Source organism: Podarcis pityusensis, assembly GCF_964106645.2.
Source record: "Podarcis pityusensis genome assembly, chromosome: 1".
Taxonomy (NCBI): domain Eukaryota; kingdom Metazoa; phylum Chordata; class Lepidosauria; order Squamata; family Lacertidae; genus Podarcis; species Podarcis pityusensis.
Window position 1 is genome coordinate 80276483 of NC_138028.1, and position 19012 is coordinate 80295494.

The 19012-nt window shown below is 43.8% G+C and overlaps 1 protein-coding gene and 2 long non-coding RNA genes across 3 annotated transcripts; 1 reads left to right on the top strand and 2 right to left on the bottom strand.

The window, feature by feature from the left end:
• Positions 1-1659: 1659 nt before the first annotated feature.
• Positions 1660-11329, bottom strand: CIMAP1A (ciliary microtubule associated protein 1A). Its single transcript, XM_081014443.1, has 7 exons — positions 11148-11329; positions 10388-10517; positions 9734-9931; positions 5430-5531; positions 4503-4624; positions 3780-3917; positions 1660-2256 (listed from the first exon to the last, which is right to left on the bottom strand). The coding sequence occupies exons 2-7, from the start codon at positions 10494-10496 to the stop codon at positions 2167-2169; spliced, it is 759 nt and encodes a 252-aa protein (XP_080870569.1). The 5' UTR covers positions 10497-10517; positions 11148-11329; the 3' UTR covers positions 1660-2166.
• LOC308481782 lies at positions 10456-13959 on the top strand. Its single transcript, XR_013988895.1, has 2 exons — positions 10456-10554; positions 12757-13959. It is a non-coding gene; the product is annotated as an uncharacterized lncRNA (long non-coding RNA).
• An 84-nt stretch (positions 13960-14043) lies between these two features.
• On the bottom strand, positions 14044-18586 carry LOC308481771. Its single transcript, XR_013988868.1, has 3 exons — positions 17831-18586; positions 17159-17343; positions 14044-14837 (listed from the first exon to the last, which is right to left on the bottom strand). It is a non-coding gene; the product is annotated as an uncharacterized lncRNA (long non-coding RNA).
• Positions 18587-19012: the final 426 nt, after the last annotated feature.

The window sequence follows — 19012 nt, forward strand, 5'->3', positions numbered from 1 at the left end:
TTTTTTTTTCTGTATCCCTGTCCCTAGTATAAATTCTGGTATATACAGGTCCTGACCTAGTATTAGGCAAAGTGAGGCAGTTAGCTCAGCCAGTGCTAGGGAGATACAGTAGCAGCAACAATCCCACAAGCTGTTCCTGAGCCTTCAGCCCTCACCTGTTAAAGCACAGCTGTGCCACAGGATGTTACACACACCCCACCCGCCAAAAAAGTTTCTAAAGTCTTTCTTAGTAACCTTTGGCTGTTCTTAGGAAAGCAAATATTTGCTCCTGCATGTAAGACAATAAAGGCTGCTGCCCAATGTTATAGTTGCTTCTTTAGATAGTTGCTTCTTTAGAACAAGTGAGCTAACTAGATCGGTATCATGTTTTTGAGGGCAAGTCAAAAAATCTTCCAGGAGCCTGTCTTCTAAAACCTCTGAATGAGGGACAAGGCGGCAAGCCCCAGTTTGTGAACCCCTAAATGCATACTCCAGAGAGACACGCAGTGAATCTTAGCTCTTAGACTAGTGTACCCGTCCTGATACATGTGCTTGCAATAATGTTTGTCATATTCACCTCATATCTCTAGGTGTACAGTACACCTAAAAATGCAATGGGCAAAAGGAACCTGAGGTCACTGAAAAGCTAAGCAACCTTCAACTCAGGGATGCTGTCAAAAGATGCCGAATTCTTTAAAGTCACTATGATTTATTTATCATTTTTTAATGCCAGAAAATTAAAAGCACACTTCTCAGTTGGCTTCCAAGCCAGACAAACTTCATAGCATGCCATTCCTGTTCTAGACTTAAAAGTTTTTGGCAGGAGCCAGTGCAACTAGATCAGGGCAAAAATACTGCTCAAAAGCTTCCTCCCACAGCCGATAGCCTTGCTGTCTCAAAGCAGGGCTAACTGTTTCAGTGTCAAGGGAAAGGGTTAAATACCCCTCTCCTTTTAAAGCTCTAAAAAGATATTGGGAGATCTGATCGCAGATATTCCACATCATGTGCTAGGAGGCTTTTGAAAAATAAATCTAAATAAAGAAGTTTATGCTTTTATTTTGAAAGATATCTCAACTGACATTCCGTTGCTACAGCACGGTGAGAAAGAGAGTGAGTTTATTTGCTTTTTGCAGCAAAAACAATCTTGTAGCACCTTTAAAGACTAACAGATTTTATGGACTGTAGACCATGAAAGCTTATGCCGTAATAAAGTTACTGTCTAAATTGTGGTCAAGTGAACAGAGTAGGGCTTGGAACAAGTTTCATCTGTGCTATGAGCTTATTGTGTAGCCTGGGGGGGGAAACAGGTGCAGCCTCATATACTCATCTGTGAAATGGCTTTCCTCACAGAGTTGCTCTGAGGATGAACACAATAAATATAATGCACAAAGGATGATAAGGAAGGGGAACTGGCGAGATCCTGGTTCCCCTCTACACCTTTGTGCAGGAGGGGATGCAACCATTCACAGCATCAATTATTTCAGCTGCTGTACCAGTATTAATGGGTGAGAATCCTGACTGAGCTGCAAGGCAGTATTGTTATCACTATTACTGCTAGTTCTCTATGAAAAAGCTTAACATTCTACTTTTCAAGTTCAGAATATTCCTACAGTTTTCGAGTAGTGAACCCTCTACAAAAGAACTGATGTTTTATTTTATAGCTAGGACATGAAATAAACATTTATTCCTGATTTAGTTATTTATTTCAAAACACATTTCTCAGCTGAAGATATGGAATATACAAAATACTTTTTATGTGAGTTATTGCAACAAACAAGTTCCATGAAATAATTCTGGATCAGGAACACAAGTAGCTTTTTTACACAAATACATATATATATTTAATATATATTGGATCCTACTTTATGAAGAATGACACCGTTAATTGTACACTAGTTGTCAGAATGCCGACGTGCATTTAGATATGTATTCCTTGGGCTCAAAGAGTAGGGCAAGTGTGAGCTGTGCTTTGTCTTCCTCACAAGAGGGGCTTATGGCATATCCCTTCATCAGAGGACAGAACTTCAGTCTTGAATGGTAATCAGTTTCTGAATATTTTAAATGGTCCTTTAGCTCTGGTATTTGTAAAAAAATGCAGTTAAACAGCTGGTGGTTAACTGTTAAAATGTGGAGGAACATGATATAGAAATATCAGTAGAAAAATCATTTTCTGTACAAGGGATGAATTCAGCAGACGTCCACAATCAGAGGTGTTGTGTAGTCGGAGTGTCTGATTCCAAAAGTGACAACTGGAGCACAAGATTTGAGCAATGATACCTAGAAGCAGAAGGAGTGTAAAATATATTAGGTGACACAGGCTAGGCTTCTGCTAACAGATTCTTCATTTTGTTCTTTGATCTCTGTGTTCTGCTTAACAGAACAGGCTGCTTCCTGCTGGTTTACTGAGTAAGAAGCATTTTAAATGGAATGTTAAGTGGAACTATTAAGTACAGATAATTAATAATTGCAGAGCACAACTGGGGCAGTGTTTCATGAAATACTGCTGGAGGAGCTAGATGAATATCCTGGGCATTGTGGACCCTTGGAGATAAACAGTAATTTCAACATCTTGTTTCTTCTGGTCTGAGTAACTTCATATGCAATTAAGTAGCACCATGGTTGATTCTGGAAATGGAGTGTGTACAGTTTCAAGATCCAGCAGCACACACTTGCAAACAAAATTTCATGCGATTTTCATGTTCACCAGTTCACAAAACCCCCAAACTGCTTTGCGCACACCTGTAGTAGTCTCAGGGGCGTACAAAGTGGGGGGTGGAGGGGGCAGATCACCCCGGGTTCCACCCGGGGGGGGGGCGGGTTTGATAAGATGGCCCCTGCCTCCCCCCAGCTGTAGAGCGGCCGAGGGCGCACACAGTAAGGGCGCTGCTCGCGCAGCGTTCGTATGGGCTGCCACGCTCTCGTGTCGTCCATACAGGTGTCCGTATGGGCTGCCTCTCACACGGCGACCGTATGGGCTGCCATGCGTGCGCATTCTGTAGGGCTGCCGCTGCGTGAGAGCGGCAGCCCGTACGGACTGCACATGTGTGGCATCCTGTATGGTCGCCACACATGCGCAGTCCGTACAGATGTCGCGCATCCGTCACTGGGCGATTCGCCCTGCCCCTCGGTGTCCCGCCCCGGGTGCCAGAGAAGCTTCCTCCGCCACTGAGTAGTCTCACTATGTTCCCAACCTGTCAAACCATGTGTTTGGCAGCAGAAGAGACTGGTTTGTTAAACTATAGTTTGCATTACATCCAAGCCTGGAAATTGGTCTAAGCACACCATGTAAACCAGGATTGCAAACCACTGGTTGTTCTCGGTTTACAATCCTGGCTTGTAGAGAGCTTTAAAGCTATACTTTAAAACTATACATCATGGCAAACTGTCATTCAACAATACAGAAAGTTTCTCTGACAGCCAGCTGCATAAGGAGAGGAGGGACTGCTCCAACTCATTGCTTGCTCCTGAGCCAACAAACCATGGTTTCTTGAAGCAGAAATGTGATGTCCCAATCAGACCCGTGCGACAAATGGACCAATCTAGATAAAGAATATCACTAGTAATTATTTGCATGGGCCAGAACAAGTTGATGGTTTGGTAATTACGTCTAACAAAAATGAACAGGGTTGCTAAGCTACCTATGACCAGCTTCTAACTTCTGTTTCTGTAATATTAGGACAAACATTTCCCTCTCCTCACATCCCACAATTTCAGGCTCTGTTGCCAGGAAAGGAGAATATCCGTACATGGGAGTAATAATTGCTGAAAACAATTAAGAATGAAAGGAAGCTGCTTCTCACCTTTCCTACACTATAGTCTGCAGGCCCAGGTGTTTTCCCAGCTCTTAGACCCTTGCTTCGACTGCCCATAGAATACTTGGGCGCTCTCTTTTTGTAGATATCTGTATCGGGCTTATGATATGCAGCAGGACCAGGGGTCTGTAAGAGAAGGAACAGGATTCCGATAGATGAAGTAATAATACAATCCATATCTCCTAATTTCCCAGGAAAATTGAGCAGCTCCCTGTGTTACACCAAAATACATTGAATATAGTTTCTACCGTGGCAACACTTTACTTCTCTCACTAATTATCTTCCGCTCCCCAATGATTTATCAGTGCAGTTGTAAAATAAAAAAGCAAATATGAAAATAGGACCTGTCATTGAGTTGCTTTTTTATTTTTATTTTTAAGGACACGTGAAAATTAGAGTAAAAGATGTTGCACAACTGGAGCTAAAAAGTAGGGGTAAAACAAGATTAAAGGCGTTGCAAAAAGTTTGGTAAAATGACCATGGCAAGAGCGAACAGTGCATCACAGCCAGATTTCTATCTGCTCCTGAATGAATAATTTTAGCATTCAGACCCCCATGAAAGAGCATAAATTGGCTCTTTGGCACTAGCAACCAGCAGTATGCATTAAATCAAGATTAAAACAAATCTCAGAAAAATGGACCAGAGCAGGCACAACTTTGACTATTGGTAACCAACAGAGAAACAAGGCATGAAATGAACCAGCAGTCTACCTTATGCAAGTCTTCATCAAAACGCCCAAGCTTACTCCTCCCTGTCATGGAGTAAGAAGGGCCGGCGGAGGTGGCCACTGTGTGCGGTCCAAGGACCTCAGGCATCGTGTAAGCGCTGGGACCTGAAAGAGGAACATGGGGACCATTGGGAGGAGCACCAGAGACTTCCAGCAGAGCCAGAGGAGGAGGGAGGTAATGGCTGGGATCCAAAGAGCTACTTCAGGTTGGCCTAAGTGCTCAGGAATACCACCTAGGAAACTTTTGACCGTTTTCCTTCAAAGAGGTGTAGGGAACCATTGGTCTGCCAGATGTTGCTGAACTACAGCTCCCATCATCGCTGGCCTTTGGCCATGCTGGGGTTGATGGGAGCTGTAGTTCAGCTACCTCTGGAGGGCCAAAGGTTCCCCACACCTGTCTTAGAACATCGAACCATCGCAATACAGTATCTCAGAAATTGCTTTTCAGCGCCTCCTCCATTTCAAAAGAGTTTTCTTAATTTTATTTTCCTCCAGAGGCCATGTGCACATTCTCTCCAGCACTCAAGTTCACAGGTCAAAACATAAAAAGCTATTTCCCACTTCCACCAAGTCTATCCTCTAACTGCAAAGGCTAGGCGCTCTTCTTTTCATAATTTGTGAATGGTGATATCTTAGCAAGCTAATAATACCGGGTTAGCATGATGCCAGCCACCCACAGCCTTACCACCATGAGAGAAGACCTTTCTGAATGGCAGAAGCATAATACTACACCCCTAGGCTTAAACATGCACACGTAAGTCCTGCTGAACTTGCTCTCAAGTAAACATGTATAGACCTGAGCTAATGCACTGTGTTTCATCATTGATAGATTTCTTAAGACAACCTATGTTTGATGCCTTCCAACAACAACAGCAAAGCAAAAAACAAAACCATAAGGGATAAGCCTTACCTGGTGTGGCGTCTACTTTGTAACCACGAGTCCTGAATGACATAGAATGTGCAGGAGCATTTTGATAAATTATTTTCCGTGACTTCTCTGGTGAGTAAGAGGCTAGGTAGATGGGAAGGCAATGGATGCAATTAGATTAAAGCTCATCTTTCACCATGCCAAAATGACTGCTATGTCCTAAAGCCTCTGAAGGGCTGTCTACAGTTTTGTTAATTAAAAAGTTAACATTCTGCGTGCAGGGAGGGTAAATCCCTCATCACATTTTGACTAAGGCATGTGAATTAAAATGCAGGATGAATGTACATTTTGCATGATTTATTCTGATTGCAAATGAGACCGCGGTTGGATGAATATAAAACAGCAGATACAGAAGGAATAGAATGTAGTGTGGGAAGCAGGGATGCTATTGGGAGTTGCAGAGACAACAGGTGTTTTCTGGATCTCCTGTTCTTAACTTTAATTCTATGGCACTCGGGCCTTCTTCACCGTGTGGTGCTTGTAAGACCCCAGCCACTCACCATCTTAGTTTCTCCATATAAATTACCTTATGCATATACATACCCACTGCCTTGTTTTCGGGAGAAGAAAAGGCTAAGGAGGAAACACCACACAAATCCTGAGTGGAGTCCCTAAGATGGTTGGACGGCGTCTTGTATGCCTCCTTCTGGCAATTCCTGCAGCCAAGCTGGTGCCAGATGTACTGCTCTGCTTTCCTTTGGACCACATCACTGAGGCTGAGAGGGGGTGGGTCTTGTTTTCTGGGCAGCTCAGGACCTCCACACACACTGCCCAGGCTTGTACCCCAGGGAGGTCACGGTGGTGCTGCGAATGCAGCAAAAACAGCACAGGAGGCAGTAGTTACGAGTTACCGGTCTCTGCAGCCACAGCAGGCGCTGTGATTCTCTGGCAGTTTGACTTCACCCCCTGAGGAGCATTCCATTGTCTCTCTAGACAGAAGGATGCCAAAAAAGTGTATGTTTTGTGCAAATTTGTACCACAGAACTGTCCCTGGTACAACGGGTGTATGCACCGGTGGACGAAAAAGTATCTATGTCCCTACGAGCTGGCAGGAAACTGGGTGTCCCTTCTGTGGCCAATGAGATGAAGTGACTGCCTCAGGTGGCTGAATTTGCCAGGGCAGCAGAACCTAATGCTGATATCCCCCCCCCCCCCCCGTTTTGGATATAGATTTTCTCTCACCCCTTCTTCCCAGGCAGGGCAGGGGCACCATTTTGGGGCCTGGCTCAGATGCCAAAATGTTGTGAGCCGGCCCTGGGAGGGTGCAGAGGTATGCAGGGAGAGGAGAGGGAGAAGTTCTGTTGCGCAAGTGGAAATCCTTAGGCTAGTTGAACTAGTTGAGCCACAATGACCACCAGCCCCAGCAAGCAGGGCCAAGTGACTAGAGACAATGCAATATATGGAGGGTCAATATATGGTCCCCACTCCTGCACTAGTGGAAGAACTTCTTTGGATTCTGCCCAAAGCAGCTTACCCAAAATTGACATGGCACAATATAAAAAATACAACCAAGAAACAAGACAAAATGCAGCCTAAACTGAGAACTAAGACAAAATTCAACCTAAAGCCAACAGTAGCATACGAGATATGCCTGATGTTGTGGCAAGATTCAAGGACACTTTTGACAAACATCCAGATGCAGCCTTTAACAGAGCTTTTTTATTCTCTAAAAATATTCAGGCACGTTGAAACGTAACAAACAGTTGGATTACTATAAAAGATGCAGGAGGAAATGATTAACGATAGGACCCACAAAGGGGAGGAGGGAAGTCCAGGAGATTCTATGGAACCTTATGACGTATGTTGGATATCTGATTGTAAAACTTTATTATTATTTTTTGAATGATATTTATTCAAAATTTCATCAATACATAAACACAAAAAGAAAAACAAGAAACACAGAGAAAAAAAGAAAAAGAAAAAAGAGGAAAATATACAGCAAAAAATAGAACAAGAGGAAAAAACCCAAAAAAGAAAGAAGAAAGATACAAATCTCAGATTGCAACTTTTCATTTGCTTAATTCTTGAATCTCCTCACACCTCCCTTTTTGTATTCTAGTTTAATTCGTTATTTCAGCAAATTCTTCCCATGTTTCTCAATTTTAATTTAAATGATTAATCTTCACAATCTCTCTTATTTATTAATCAAGATAACCTTTCCATCTTTTAATATAGTCTGTTATTCAATTTACCTTAATCTCTTTAACCTTATCTTATCTTAAAAATCTTAAAATTTCAAAATTTACATCATATTCATACATATCTCCTTAAAATCATTTCTACTAAAGCCAATTTAATTCCTTTCCAGCATATTCCCTCAAATTTCATTAATGTTGCACTAATTCCAAAATTAACAAAAGAATTTCCCTTGATATCTCTAATTTTTATCCAACGTCCCTTCTTCCTGGTTTCAGGTCATGTCAGTCCTTTCTGTCCATTACATCCAGTCCATCAATCTGGTGTTCTAATGTCCGAGGCCCTTAAATCTCTTCTAGGCCCCTTCTGCAAATTTTTTTGTTCCTGTTTGTGCTTGCGCACTTCTTTGTCAATTGTTGGTTTCTTGGGGAGTGGGTCTCCGGAGGGTTCCATCCGATAATAGTTTCCATTTTCCTTCATCAGATTGGCCCCTTCCCCCCAGTCCCACTCCCCATCTTCATCTTTGTAATCCAAAAAATATTTATCCAGAAGATAGTTGTTCACCTGTTTCATAGTCCCACTAGAGTTAAAAGCTTCCTTGACTTCAAATACTTCCCGGCAGTCTCCAAGTTCAATCTTCCAACGCAGTAGCTTTTGTTCCTGCAGGACTTTGGGTCTTTCCATTTGTGTTGTTTGAGGAGTAATCACTGCCTCTTCTTTCTCCATCTGCCCTTGGACTTGCCTTGTCAAACCAGGTTCCTGAATTGATCGCTGTATAACTTCTTTATCCTTATTCCCTGTTAAATCATATTCACTGGCCACAGCACTCATCAGGTCCAATTTTTCATGCATCAAGTTCTTTTTCTCATGCAGCTGCTCTAGCAAAGCATTAGTCATGCCAAGGGCAGACACCAAACCTTCCTGCCAACACATTTCTGTTCAAAGTCAAGGTCAAACGGCTGGTCCCACGATCCAAATCTCACATCTGCAGAGTCTCCAAGTAAGCTGCAACAACAAACTGACGGGCTCCCTCTAGGGGACACAATTTCTATTTGTATCCATTTTTAAAATATATCCAACAAAGGAGATTACTTTCGATTTCAATTCCTTTCGATTTCAAATACTTTGTTTCTTTAAAAAGCAGAAATGCAGAAAGTAGCGTTGAAGTTAATTCGTTTTTCTTTTTCTTTTTCTTTTTACTATCTGTCAAAGTGCTCCACTTTCAATCAATGGACGTCTCAAACAGCTTCTGTCCCGACACCCCGTCCCCAGGTTTGGGACAATGGAAACTTAAATTCCTTTACTCTCCTCCTGCAGGATTAAACAGTCAAATTCCCCCCCCCCCTTTTCTCCTGCTTCCAAGGGGGTTTTATTGGTTATGGATGCAGGAAGTTTCCAACTTTAAAGCAGTTTTTCAGGCTATTAGGTTGCAAGGTCTTTGCTTCAATCTATATACAAAAACGGAAGGCGGATTTCCTGTTTACACCTTCCCGCTTCGTGCCTAATTCATAAATTTTGCAGGTTTCTTAATCCAATTCTCCGTTTTTACTCACGGGTGCTTGATTTAGAGTCCAAATGTCATCAGGAAAAAGTCAGCGCTCTCCGGCGATGGCTGCGCGGCTTCCCTCCATGGAAATAGCGATCGGTTCGCAGCACCGCGCTGCTCACCCCACTTCACTCTGGAGCCCCAAAAAGGGGTTTCCTCGTGAGTAGGGGAGGCGCTCTTGGTGCTCTGCCGAACCCCACGTTCCCAGGCTTCTCCGCCTGGGATTTCTAGCGGGGCCCCACCTTCGCCGCGGCGGGAAGACCCAATTTCCACAGAGCCCGTTCCTCCGATCGGAGGAACTCCGCCATTCATCGTTGGTGCTGACCCGGAAGTCCCTGATTGTAAAACTTTAAATTGAAAAACCAAATAAATAAATTTACGAAAAAGAAAAAAAGAAACTGAACAAACAGAATCAGTCCAGTCTCTGTCTGAGCAAGCAACTCATATGGATTATTTAATCTGAGGATGACACCGCATGTTTTTCAACGTAGCCATAAGAAATCATTCCAATGGCCAGTTTTGGAACGATGCACCCAAACTCTACCTTAGTCTTGGGTTAGCAGATGCCGTCAACATATACCTTGGATGGGTGACTATTACTCACCAGGACCTGGGGTAACCTCCTTTTTCACTCTGAATCGACCACCCATTGTATAAGACGGAGCTGATTGCCTTCCTCTGTTTGTCATATAGCCCTGCACATCATAAGGACCCGGAACTCTGTCTTTGCTGGATGGGGGCTTTGCGCCATACATACTGTAGGCAGGGGCTTTCCTTTTGGTAGGGATGTGCGAGATATAACCTGAAAAAGGACAGACACAGAGCTCAGGAGTAAGGCGTTGCCTCCGACTGGTTGCAGTTCTCCAGTATCTCAAAGACAAAGGACATTCCTGGCCCTGCTTCCTTAGATCATTTAGTCCGAGATGCAAGGGATCGAACCTGGAAAGATATGTTCTCCTATGATGATGCAGCTGATCTCAGTCATTTCTAGTTGTGGGGCACCAGGGCAGCTGAGAGGGACAGGGTACAGAGGGGACTGGTGTCCCCGGCCAAGAGCCAGCAGGGGACCCAAGCTCTAAGAGTTTTCAAGTTTCTACATGCCCCCAAAGGGAAAATATGTACCGGAATATGGAGCTCCCCCACCCCTGATCAATTTCTGTGAGGTGGGCCAGCCTGGCAGACTGCTCCTGCTGTCCAGCCCTTTTTTTTTTTAATCAACTTTTTAAACCCCACTATACTTCTGTTTCTGTTTGCTTACCTGTTGCTCCCGGTATGTTGTACTTGGGCCCAGGGCTGGAATACTGGGCCATGACTGGTCCTCGTGGACGATGGGGCCTCCATGTGCCCACCCAACCTCCATTACTCATGATGGCAGTCTAGTCTAAAGCCTAAGAAATGAAGAACACAGAGCGAATTTGTGTAAAGGTTAGTTTGGATATATCCTCCTGGGGGAAAACTTAGGGTAGCTCTATTGTACCCTGCACTGAGCTGGCAGGATCTATAGCTAGCTATTAACATGACTGCTACCAATTCAGTAGAGTCTCATTGTATTATCTGGGTTGTATTGGAGATAGAAGTACCAAGAATGGAAGAATTAGGCCTCTCCTGCATAAGAAGTGCCTACTGGATCATGCCAGCTGCTCATCTGGTCCAGCATCCTGTTCTCACAGTGGCCACCATTTATTGTGGGAAGGGGCTCTTCATGCATCCAAGATCTTTTGTAGCTTCCACATGGCATAGTTGTCGTCATCAAAATACCAGCCTGTATTTCTCCCTCTCTTTAATCTGGATTTACCTTTCCTGGGAGAAACCCAGTAAATAAATAAATAGAAAACCTTGTGTTGCTGATTACCAGTTTGCACTATCTAAGTGATCCGTTTACAGTATTAAACCCCCGCCCAGAATCAGCCATCGACTTCCAAAAGAGTCAGGTAACTAACTATACAGCACATGAAACAGAGGAAAAAAATGGATATAAACTAAAACAATTCTTAAATGGCCACTGAGTGCTAATTCACCTTCTTTTGCCCTTGGAGATTTAACTGATGTGGGCAACAGTGTTTTCTGCAGGATATTTCCTTGCTGTCTGTCAACAGGGCTGTGGACAGTTTAAGGAGAAGATGGAATTCTGAACAGGCAGAACCCATCTCCGTTTGCAGGGATTTATCCTCCCCTTCATGTGAAGAACCTTCATGAAATTGCCATAGAAACAGACAATTGCCCTTCATAGTACTTCTGGGTGTTCTAGAACACCAGGTATGACTCTTAAGAAAGCCTGGGCTGTGTGTGTGTCATGATGAGAATTAGAGTCAAATCACATAGTCTGTGGAAGATTCTTGGCTGGATCTCCAAATATATTTTTCTTTTGCTAAAAGCAACCGGGGATTTTGACTGGCACACTGCATAGGAGAAGGAAGGGAATTAATTTGCTCCTCTCCCATGCCAGCTACTCTAAGCAAGTTGTCTCTAATGATGCAGGCAGCCTTGTAAGTTAAAATTTCAGGTATGAAAATCTCTGAGAATGAATAGAATATCTGAAAATAGTGCACATTGAAAATACACAATCCTAATACAGGCATACCTGCCAGGGAGCCATAAATCAGCAATAAATCACACAGAGTACGTAGTGTTTACTCTTTATTTGAAGAAGCAAGGCCTGCTCAGGAGAGCCAGGCCTAATGAGCACAGCAACTCTTCTCCGTAGGTCTTGCCCCTATGAGGCAGTTGTGGAGGCTGAAGGTCCCTGCCTTCCCACAGCTGTCTGAATCTCATCCTCCCCCCGGGTCCTTCCCAAGCAATCTGAAACTATGCTGGCATGCCTGTCTCTGCTCCTCTGTCTTCAGACCTCTTCTGGTCCTGGGAGACTGTGGGGAGGAGAGCTTGTTGCAGCAGGAGAGGGAGACACCTGCGTTTCTTCACCAGCCTGACTCATCTCTGCCTCTTGGCCTCCCTCCTCTCCTGCTTCAGATTCTGATTTTGGACTTCCCTCTGCCACAGCCTCTTCCTGAACAATAAACCATGTTACCTCTTCAGCTTCCGACAATCACTGGCAGAGGAAGGGGGTGGTGACATCGCCCTCCGCCCCCCAGGGACACTCACTGTGGGCGGCGCCCCCTGGGATGCTTGCCCTGCCCCCACAGCCGGTTAGCCCCGCCCCTAGGTGCACAGCACGTGCGCCACTCTGGGTGCCAGAGCAGCTAGCTCCGCCTCTGCCAACACCTCCTCCTCCCAGTCTGCTCCCACTTCTCCCTCTCCCACTCATCATCATCCCACCACCAATCCCCAGGCTCTGAGCCTTCTTCCCTTGGGAGTTCCCCAGCTGGTGCCTCCCACCATTCCCGTGTCCAGCCAGTCTGCGACAATACCTCAGAGATCTTGTGGGTTCAGTTCTAGACCACAGCAATAAAGCGAATATCACAATAAAGCAAGCCACACATTTTTTGTTTTTGTTTCCCACTTTCAGTGGGGCCCCAGAACTCATGAGCAATTATGCCCCACGCAAAGTGAACATGATGGCATTGTTGACAAGTTTGCTTTTGGTTCCAGCAACTGCCTGTTGACCTGAAACCAGCCATGTTAGGATATTGGTTCCCCTTCATAATACTGATGGCTTTTGTTTCGTTTCAGGTTCACATGTAGTCATCAAGCCAAAATCACTTCATCTGTCATTAGATTGCCCTACAGCTGCTCTGGATACATTGGAACATTGGATATGTGTCCAGGGCAGCTCTTTATCAGCTCTATCTGGTACGCAGGCTGAGACACTACCTGCCCACGGACTTTCTCACCAAGAGTGATGCATGCTCTAGTTATCTCTCGCTTGGACTACTGCAATGTGCTCTACGTGGGGCTACCTTTGAAGGTGACCTGGAAACTACAACTAATCCAGAATGCGGCAGCTAGACTGGTGACTGGGAGCGGCCGCCAAGACCACATAACACCGGTCTTGAAAGACCTACACTGGCTCCCAGTACGTTTCTGAGCACAATTCAAAGTGTTGGTGCTGGCCTTTAAAGCCCTAAACAGCCTCGGTCCAGTATACCTGAAGGAGCGTTTCCACCCCCATCATTCAGCCCGGACACTGAGGTCCAGCACCGAGGTCCTTCTGGCGGTTCCCTCGCTGAGAGAAGCCAAGTTACAGGGAACTAGGCAGAGGTCCTTTTCGGTAGTGGCACCCGCCCTATGGAACGCCCTCCCACCAGATGTCAAAGAGAAGAACAACTACCAGACTTTTAGAAGACAGCCCTGTTTAGAGAAGCTTTTAATGTTTAATCGACTATTGTATTTTAATATTCTGTTGGAAGCTGCCCAGAGTCGCTGGGGAAACCCAGCCACATGGGCGGGGTATAAATAATAAATGATGATGATGATGATGATTGTGGAATGGATTCTATCACAAGTGCTATCATTGATATGCAGAAATAAACTGATTGACTTTCAATCGCCTTCCACCTTTTGGCACAATAGGGAAATTGAGACAGTAGGGATCATTCTGCCCAACAGCTTTCTATCTAACCCCACCCCACTTTGCCACTTTCCCCCATGCTGAGGCACAAACAGAAGGCTTTCACCCCTGCATCCCTTTCCCCCCAGCTGGGGATGCCAACTGGCTGGAAAAAAAGACCTTTGCTGCTCCTGTGCTTTAGAAACACCTTCAGGGTCTGATATTGAGTTACCTTCTGGTCCATCAGACGAGAGTCAAAAAAAAGTTGCTGCTAATATTTATATGAGGCACTGATTTTACAATATTTTTCCATGAGATTATTTTTCTTTCAATGAGATTATTTTTATCATAACTATGTTAATTAAACCTGTAAAATAACTACATTATTTAAACATGTAGAATTTTCACTGTAGTTTTTTTGCAGTTGATTTTCATGCGTTGGTTTTTTTGGCTGCTTCTGCTGTTTGCAAACCAGCATTCATGGGTGGCGGTCAAGACATGCAGGTTCTTCATTATGGGTACATATGGGAAGCCACAATTGGTCAAATAAAAATAAACAAACATGAAAAAACCTGCACCTGCAGTTGTCACCACAAATGCAATTTCCATGCATGTTCCAAATCATTTCTCAAATTAAATTGAATGTGTTGATTCTGTATGTTCATGCAGACAATTTCTGTATTTAACAAGGTTTGAACTGAAGTTTACTTTCACGTATTGCAGACTTAAGACAGAGCCAAGATGGTGAAGGGACAGTGGTCAGAATTCACCTTTGTTACCTCCCCATGCTCCTGGAACTGGCAGAGTTACCCAGACTCACACCAATTACCGTCTTTTTCCATATTGAATTACTTGTAGTGGATAAGCCGTTGTATTGCCTCAGTTACTTGCAAGATTGAAAGTGAAACTCCTTAAAAGTATTATCAGCCATACAGCACTACATGTTACAGAGACCCAAATTGCTGCTGTAACTGCTGGAAAACACACAGAGATCGTTTGTAATTTACCTGAATGCAACAAGATAAGGAATTTTAATGAAACTTGAAGCTTGAATTATTCAGGAATATTATAAAGAGGTTTCTCATTGGTTTTGTACAGCATGATGAATATACTCTAAAGGAAGGATAGGGCTTGATCAGTGAAAGCAGAAAGAGAAAAGGGTGCATCGTTCAGTGAGCAGTACTGGGCAACTGCTGCTGGCAGATGGCCTGCAATGTTATTGAAGATTTCCTTCGAATTGTCAGCACAGCTTCAGTATATCAGCCTGAAATTAAAAGGGCAGAAAAAAATTCAGCATAAAGTCCTCTCAACATAGCAATATGGGATAAGTTCACATCTTCGCAGATTACCCTCACCATTGTTGTGTTAGTCTTTTTTATATATATTTTTTCAATTTTTACAATTCGAAATAGACATTTTACAAACTTATTGATATCCAATGACTTCCCCTCTTCTCTTTCCATGGTTCGTTTTACATATCTTCCATTCCTGCATATTTTACTATAACCATTCAAATCAATTTCCCATTTTTACACCATTCAAACATTAATTACACTGTTGAATTTATCTTAACGCTACCAGCGTTTTTGGGTTTTTGGACCAAAGCTCACAATTTAAAAAAGAACTATTACAAAACAAGGATAAACTCTTGTCGAGAATGTATAACTTTCTATTGCAATGGGAAACAAAAGACGGACTAGTGAAAGCTTCAGTGACCCACTGGGCAATGGATATAGGACACAATATGGATTTAAACCTCTGGGAGAAACTCTGGAAAAGAGATTTGAAATTTACTGCATGTTACACATTGAAAGAGAACTATCTGAAAATGATTCATAGGTGCTACCCAACTCCGAGTAGGTTGGCTAAGATGTATAAAGTACGATCAGATATGTGTTGGAAATGTAAAGAAAAGGAGGGGACCATTTTTCATACGTGGTGGACATGTAAAAAGGTAAAAGAATATTGGGAAATGATTTATAACAAGTTGAAAAAAATGTTTAAAATTACCTTCCCCAAAAGACCAGAGTCCTTTTTATTAGGAATAACCCAGACAGAAATTCCTAGGTGTCAGAAAATCTTGTTTATGTATGCAACAAGAGCAGCCCATGTTTTGTTAGCCAAAAAATGGAAAATGAGCGAGGTCCCAGATAAAGAGGATTGGCAACTTAAGATGTTAGAATATGCAGAAATTGCAGGTTTAACACATAGAACAAGAGAGCAAGAAGAACATATGTTTAAAGAAGAGTGGAGAACATTGACTGAGTATACGGAAAATAATTGTACACCACTGTTGTGGTAGTTTTGACCTAGTGCTATTCGAGCACCATGCCTTGTGTCCAGTGGCGGAGCTTCATGCTCCGGCACTGGGGGGCAGAGAGCAGGCGGGGGCGGGGCTGGCCACCTGCGAGGGCGTGGTGCCCAGCGCTGGCGGGGGGGGGCAGCTGCGATGGCCGGGGCGGTGCGCTCTCCCCTCCACTCCTCTTCCTCCACTAGTGCTTATGTCTACATGACGGATGCTGGGATGGCCACACACCTGTTCACATGTTCCTTTACAAAAACTTGCTGATATTATATCTAACACAAGTGTGATACCTAGGCTGGCCAGATACAAAAGAGGACAGGCTTCCTGGCTCTTTAATAGTTGTGCAGATGAGGGGATTTCAGCTTGCTTGACAAGCCACCCCCGCTGGAGTACATACGCTCTTGGACCTCTGGCTGCCCATGTTAAATCTAATATCAGTGAGCATCTGGGAGCCTAAGCTACCTTGGTGAGTGGTGCCACCTCATAAGCACCACTTTGTCTACCGAGACTGCCTCCACACAGCAATTTATTCCCTTTTCACATATCCTTGACTGTTGATTTCTGCGTTATAAATGAGCTTTCACAGAACGTAAAAGCCACTTCTGGGAACGTAGCAGAATATAACACAAGTTGAGTGCTCATTTCTGTGTTCATAGAAGAATAGAATTGCAGAGTTGGAAAGGATCCTGAGGGTGTTTCTAGCCCAACCACCTGCAATGCGGGTATCTTTACTTGATGTGGGGCTTGAACCCACAGCCCTGAAATTAAGAGTCTCATGCTCTAGCGACGGAGCGATCCTGTGTATTTACGTCCAGATAAAATCTATTTGCAAATACTGCAGAAATGAGCACTAAACTTGCACTGTGCAACTTGCAGGTGCAACTACAAACCAAAACGTAAGAGAGGACTGAGAGAGGTTGAAGTTGTGGCAAACACAACTTCCAGTTTTCCTACCAGTTTTCCTGTTTTGAGCCTGGCACCAGCTCCTGCCACCGCCTAGGATGGCACTGCAGACCACATGGGGCTAGGTTGCACCCAGTCCAGTGGTCCAGGATTTCGCCATTCTCTAGTAGATAGAAAACTTGTTCTAATTTTTAAACATTACTCAAGTCCCTGGAAACCTGTGTGATTCTACATTCTTTCATGTTCAGTATGTGGACATTAGCATGATTTTTCTTAATTGAACAGCATTTGTGAAAATGTTACGACGACCCGTCAGAGTTAAGGTTCAACTGCAATAAAAGCAAGGACATTTTTAAAAAATAGAAAAAGAAGATTACCGCCAGATCCACCAAAGCCAGTTTGGGGAGCAAAGACAACTCGAATACACTTGCTCTCATTTTAAGTACACCACTTATCGCATGGACGTCACTTGTGTACTTTGAAAGTTCTTCCTGAAACACCGAATCCGATTTAAAAAGCCCTTTCTGCACAATGTTATTGACAGCAATACAAGAAATCAAACCTAGGTTAAAAGAAAAAGAAGAGCTGAAGAGCAAGTGATTTGAAAATTACATTTTTTACACATATTTTATTTCATGCCTTAGGAGTGTAAAATTAATAACAGCGATGCAGTGGCTTAACAATTAATCCTTCTTCCCAAGGGACCTCTGCAAATTGTAGCTCTGTGCGGGATAGTGGGGTCTCCTAACGACTCTCAGCACCGTTAATAAACTACAGCTCCCAGAATTCTTTGGGCAAAGCTGTGACCGTTTAAAGTGGTATCATAATGCTTGTATGGTGTGAATGTTGAGGCAGTCGCTTTCTCACACACTCTAATCTATCTCATAGGGTTGTCGAGAGGATAAAATGGTGGTTTTTCCTCAAGTTTTAAGGAAGGAAGGGACTGGCTCTTCTTAAGGTTCTGTTTATTTTCACTGCCAATCTCTGGCTTTGATCACACACTTTTACCTCCATCTTAAAGAGACATAAACAGTATTGGCGATACTTACCAGAGTTGCAGCCACATGCCAGGGAGAGGAGCAGAAAGACAATGGCTGCCTTCATAGCTACAAGGGCAAAGGAGTGCTCCCTGGGAATAGTCGAAATGCTCTGTGACTTTCTTCGGAACCTCAGACATGCAGCCGAGAGAAATATATAGGAGCCAGCCAGCAACACTGACTCCTCCCTCAATATGGCATGGCAGTTTACAAGACTTCTTTGGCTGTTTTTGTTTCTAAACAGCAAGCAGTCAGAGGGAGAGATTTACTGGACTTTAAAAGACTGAAACCCATTGCTAACATGCAATGTATCATTTTGTTGCTTTGTAACAATTATTGTCTATAGCTAAATGTTTAGAAACCAAGTTCTGCAAGTAAAGCTTTTTTTTTTTAAAAAAACTTATTTACTGTGGTGAAGAGGATTTATTTCTACACAAGAGTCAGATCAGAGACTTTCTGCTGACGCTATGAAACAGGATCTTGGCCATCGGCTGATTAATGCAACACTATACTTTCCCTTCTAGCTATACTTTATATTTCACATGCAGCTAAATTGTGGAAAAATAGTGCCTCAGCACTAGTAAAAGGCTGTGAAGCAGCCGATATTATCAATTTTGTACTGCTCAGGTATGAAGCCTCTGAATTATTCCACTGCAGTACCTCAGGATAAAAATAAAAATAGATGCATTTTAAATAACAACAACAACAATAATAATAATAATAATAATTTAAGACAATGCATTCAGCAGCTGGGCAGGATGACCCTCTGTTGTATGATATGATCCCGCAATGGTTCTTATATACTTAGCTCAGGGGTCGGCAAGGCTTACCGGGCATGGGCCGGATCACTCCCGTGGAGATCCTCCGTGGGCTGGACCGGCGCAGCATGACGCTGGAAATTGCGTCTACGCACGTCCATGGCACCAGAAATAGCTTCTGCGCATGCCCAGATGCCTAAAATCGTGCCTTCACAGAAGCGATTTCCAGCGTCTGGGCATGTGCAGAAGCGATTTCTGGCGCCGCAGAAGAGAGTCCCTGCACCGCGCTGCGCCAGTTTAGTGCAGCGTGTGGGGACTCGCCAAGTGGATGGCTCGGTTCGGAGGCGGCTCGGGGGCTGGTTAAACAGCCTCCGTGGGCTGCTTCCGGCCCATGGGCTGCAGGTTGGGGACCCCTGATTTGGCTGGTGTTCAAGTC

Coding starts and splice junctions, on each gene's coding strand:
- CIMAP1A (XM_081014443.1), bottom strand. CDS start 10,496: ATGAGTAATGGAGGTTGGGTGGGCACATGGAGGCCCCATCGTCCACGA. Junction 9,932..10,387: donor CAACATACCGGGAGCAACAG/GTAAGCAAACAG, acceptor GTCCTTTTTCAG/GTTATATCTCGCACATCCCT. Junction 4,625..5,429: donor CAAAGTAGACGCCACACCAG/GTAAGGCTTATC, acceptor TTCCTCTTTCAG/GTCCCAGCGCTTACACGATG.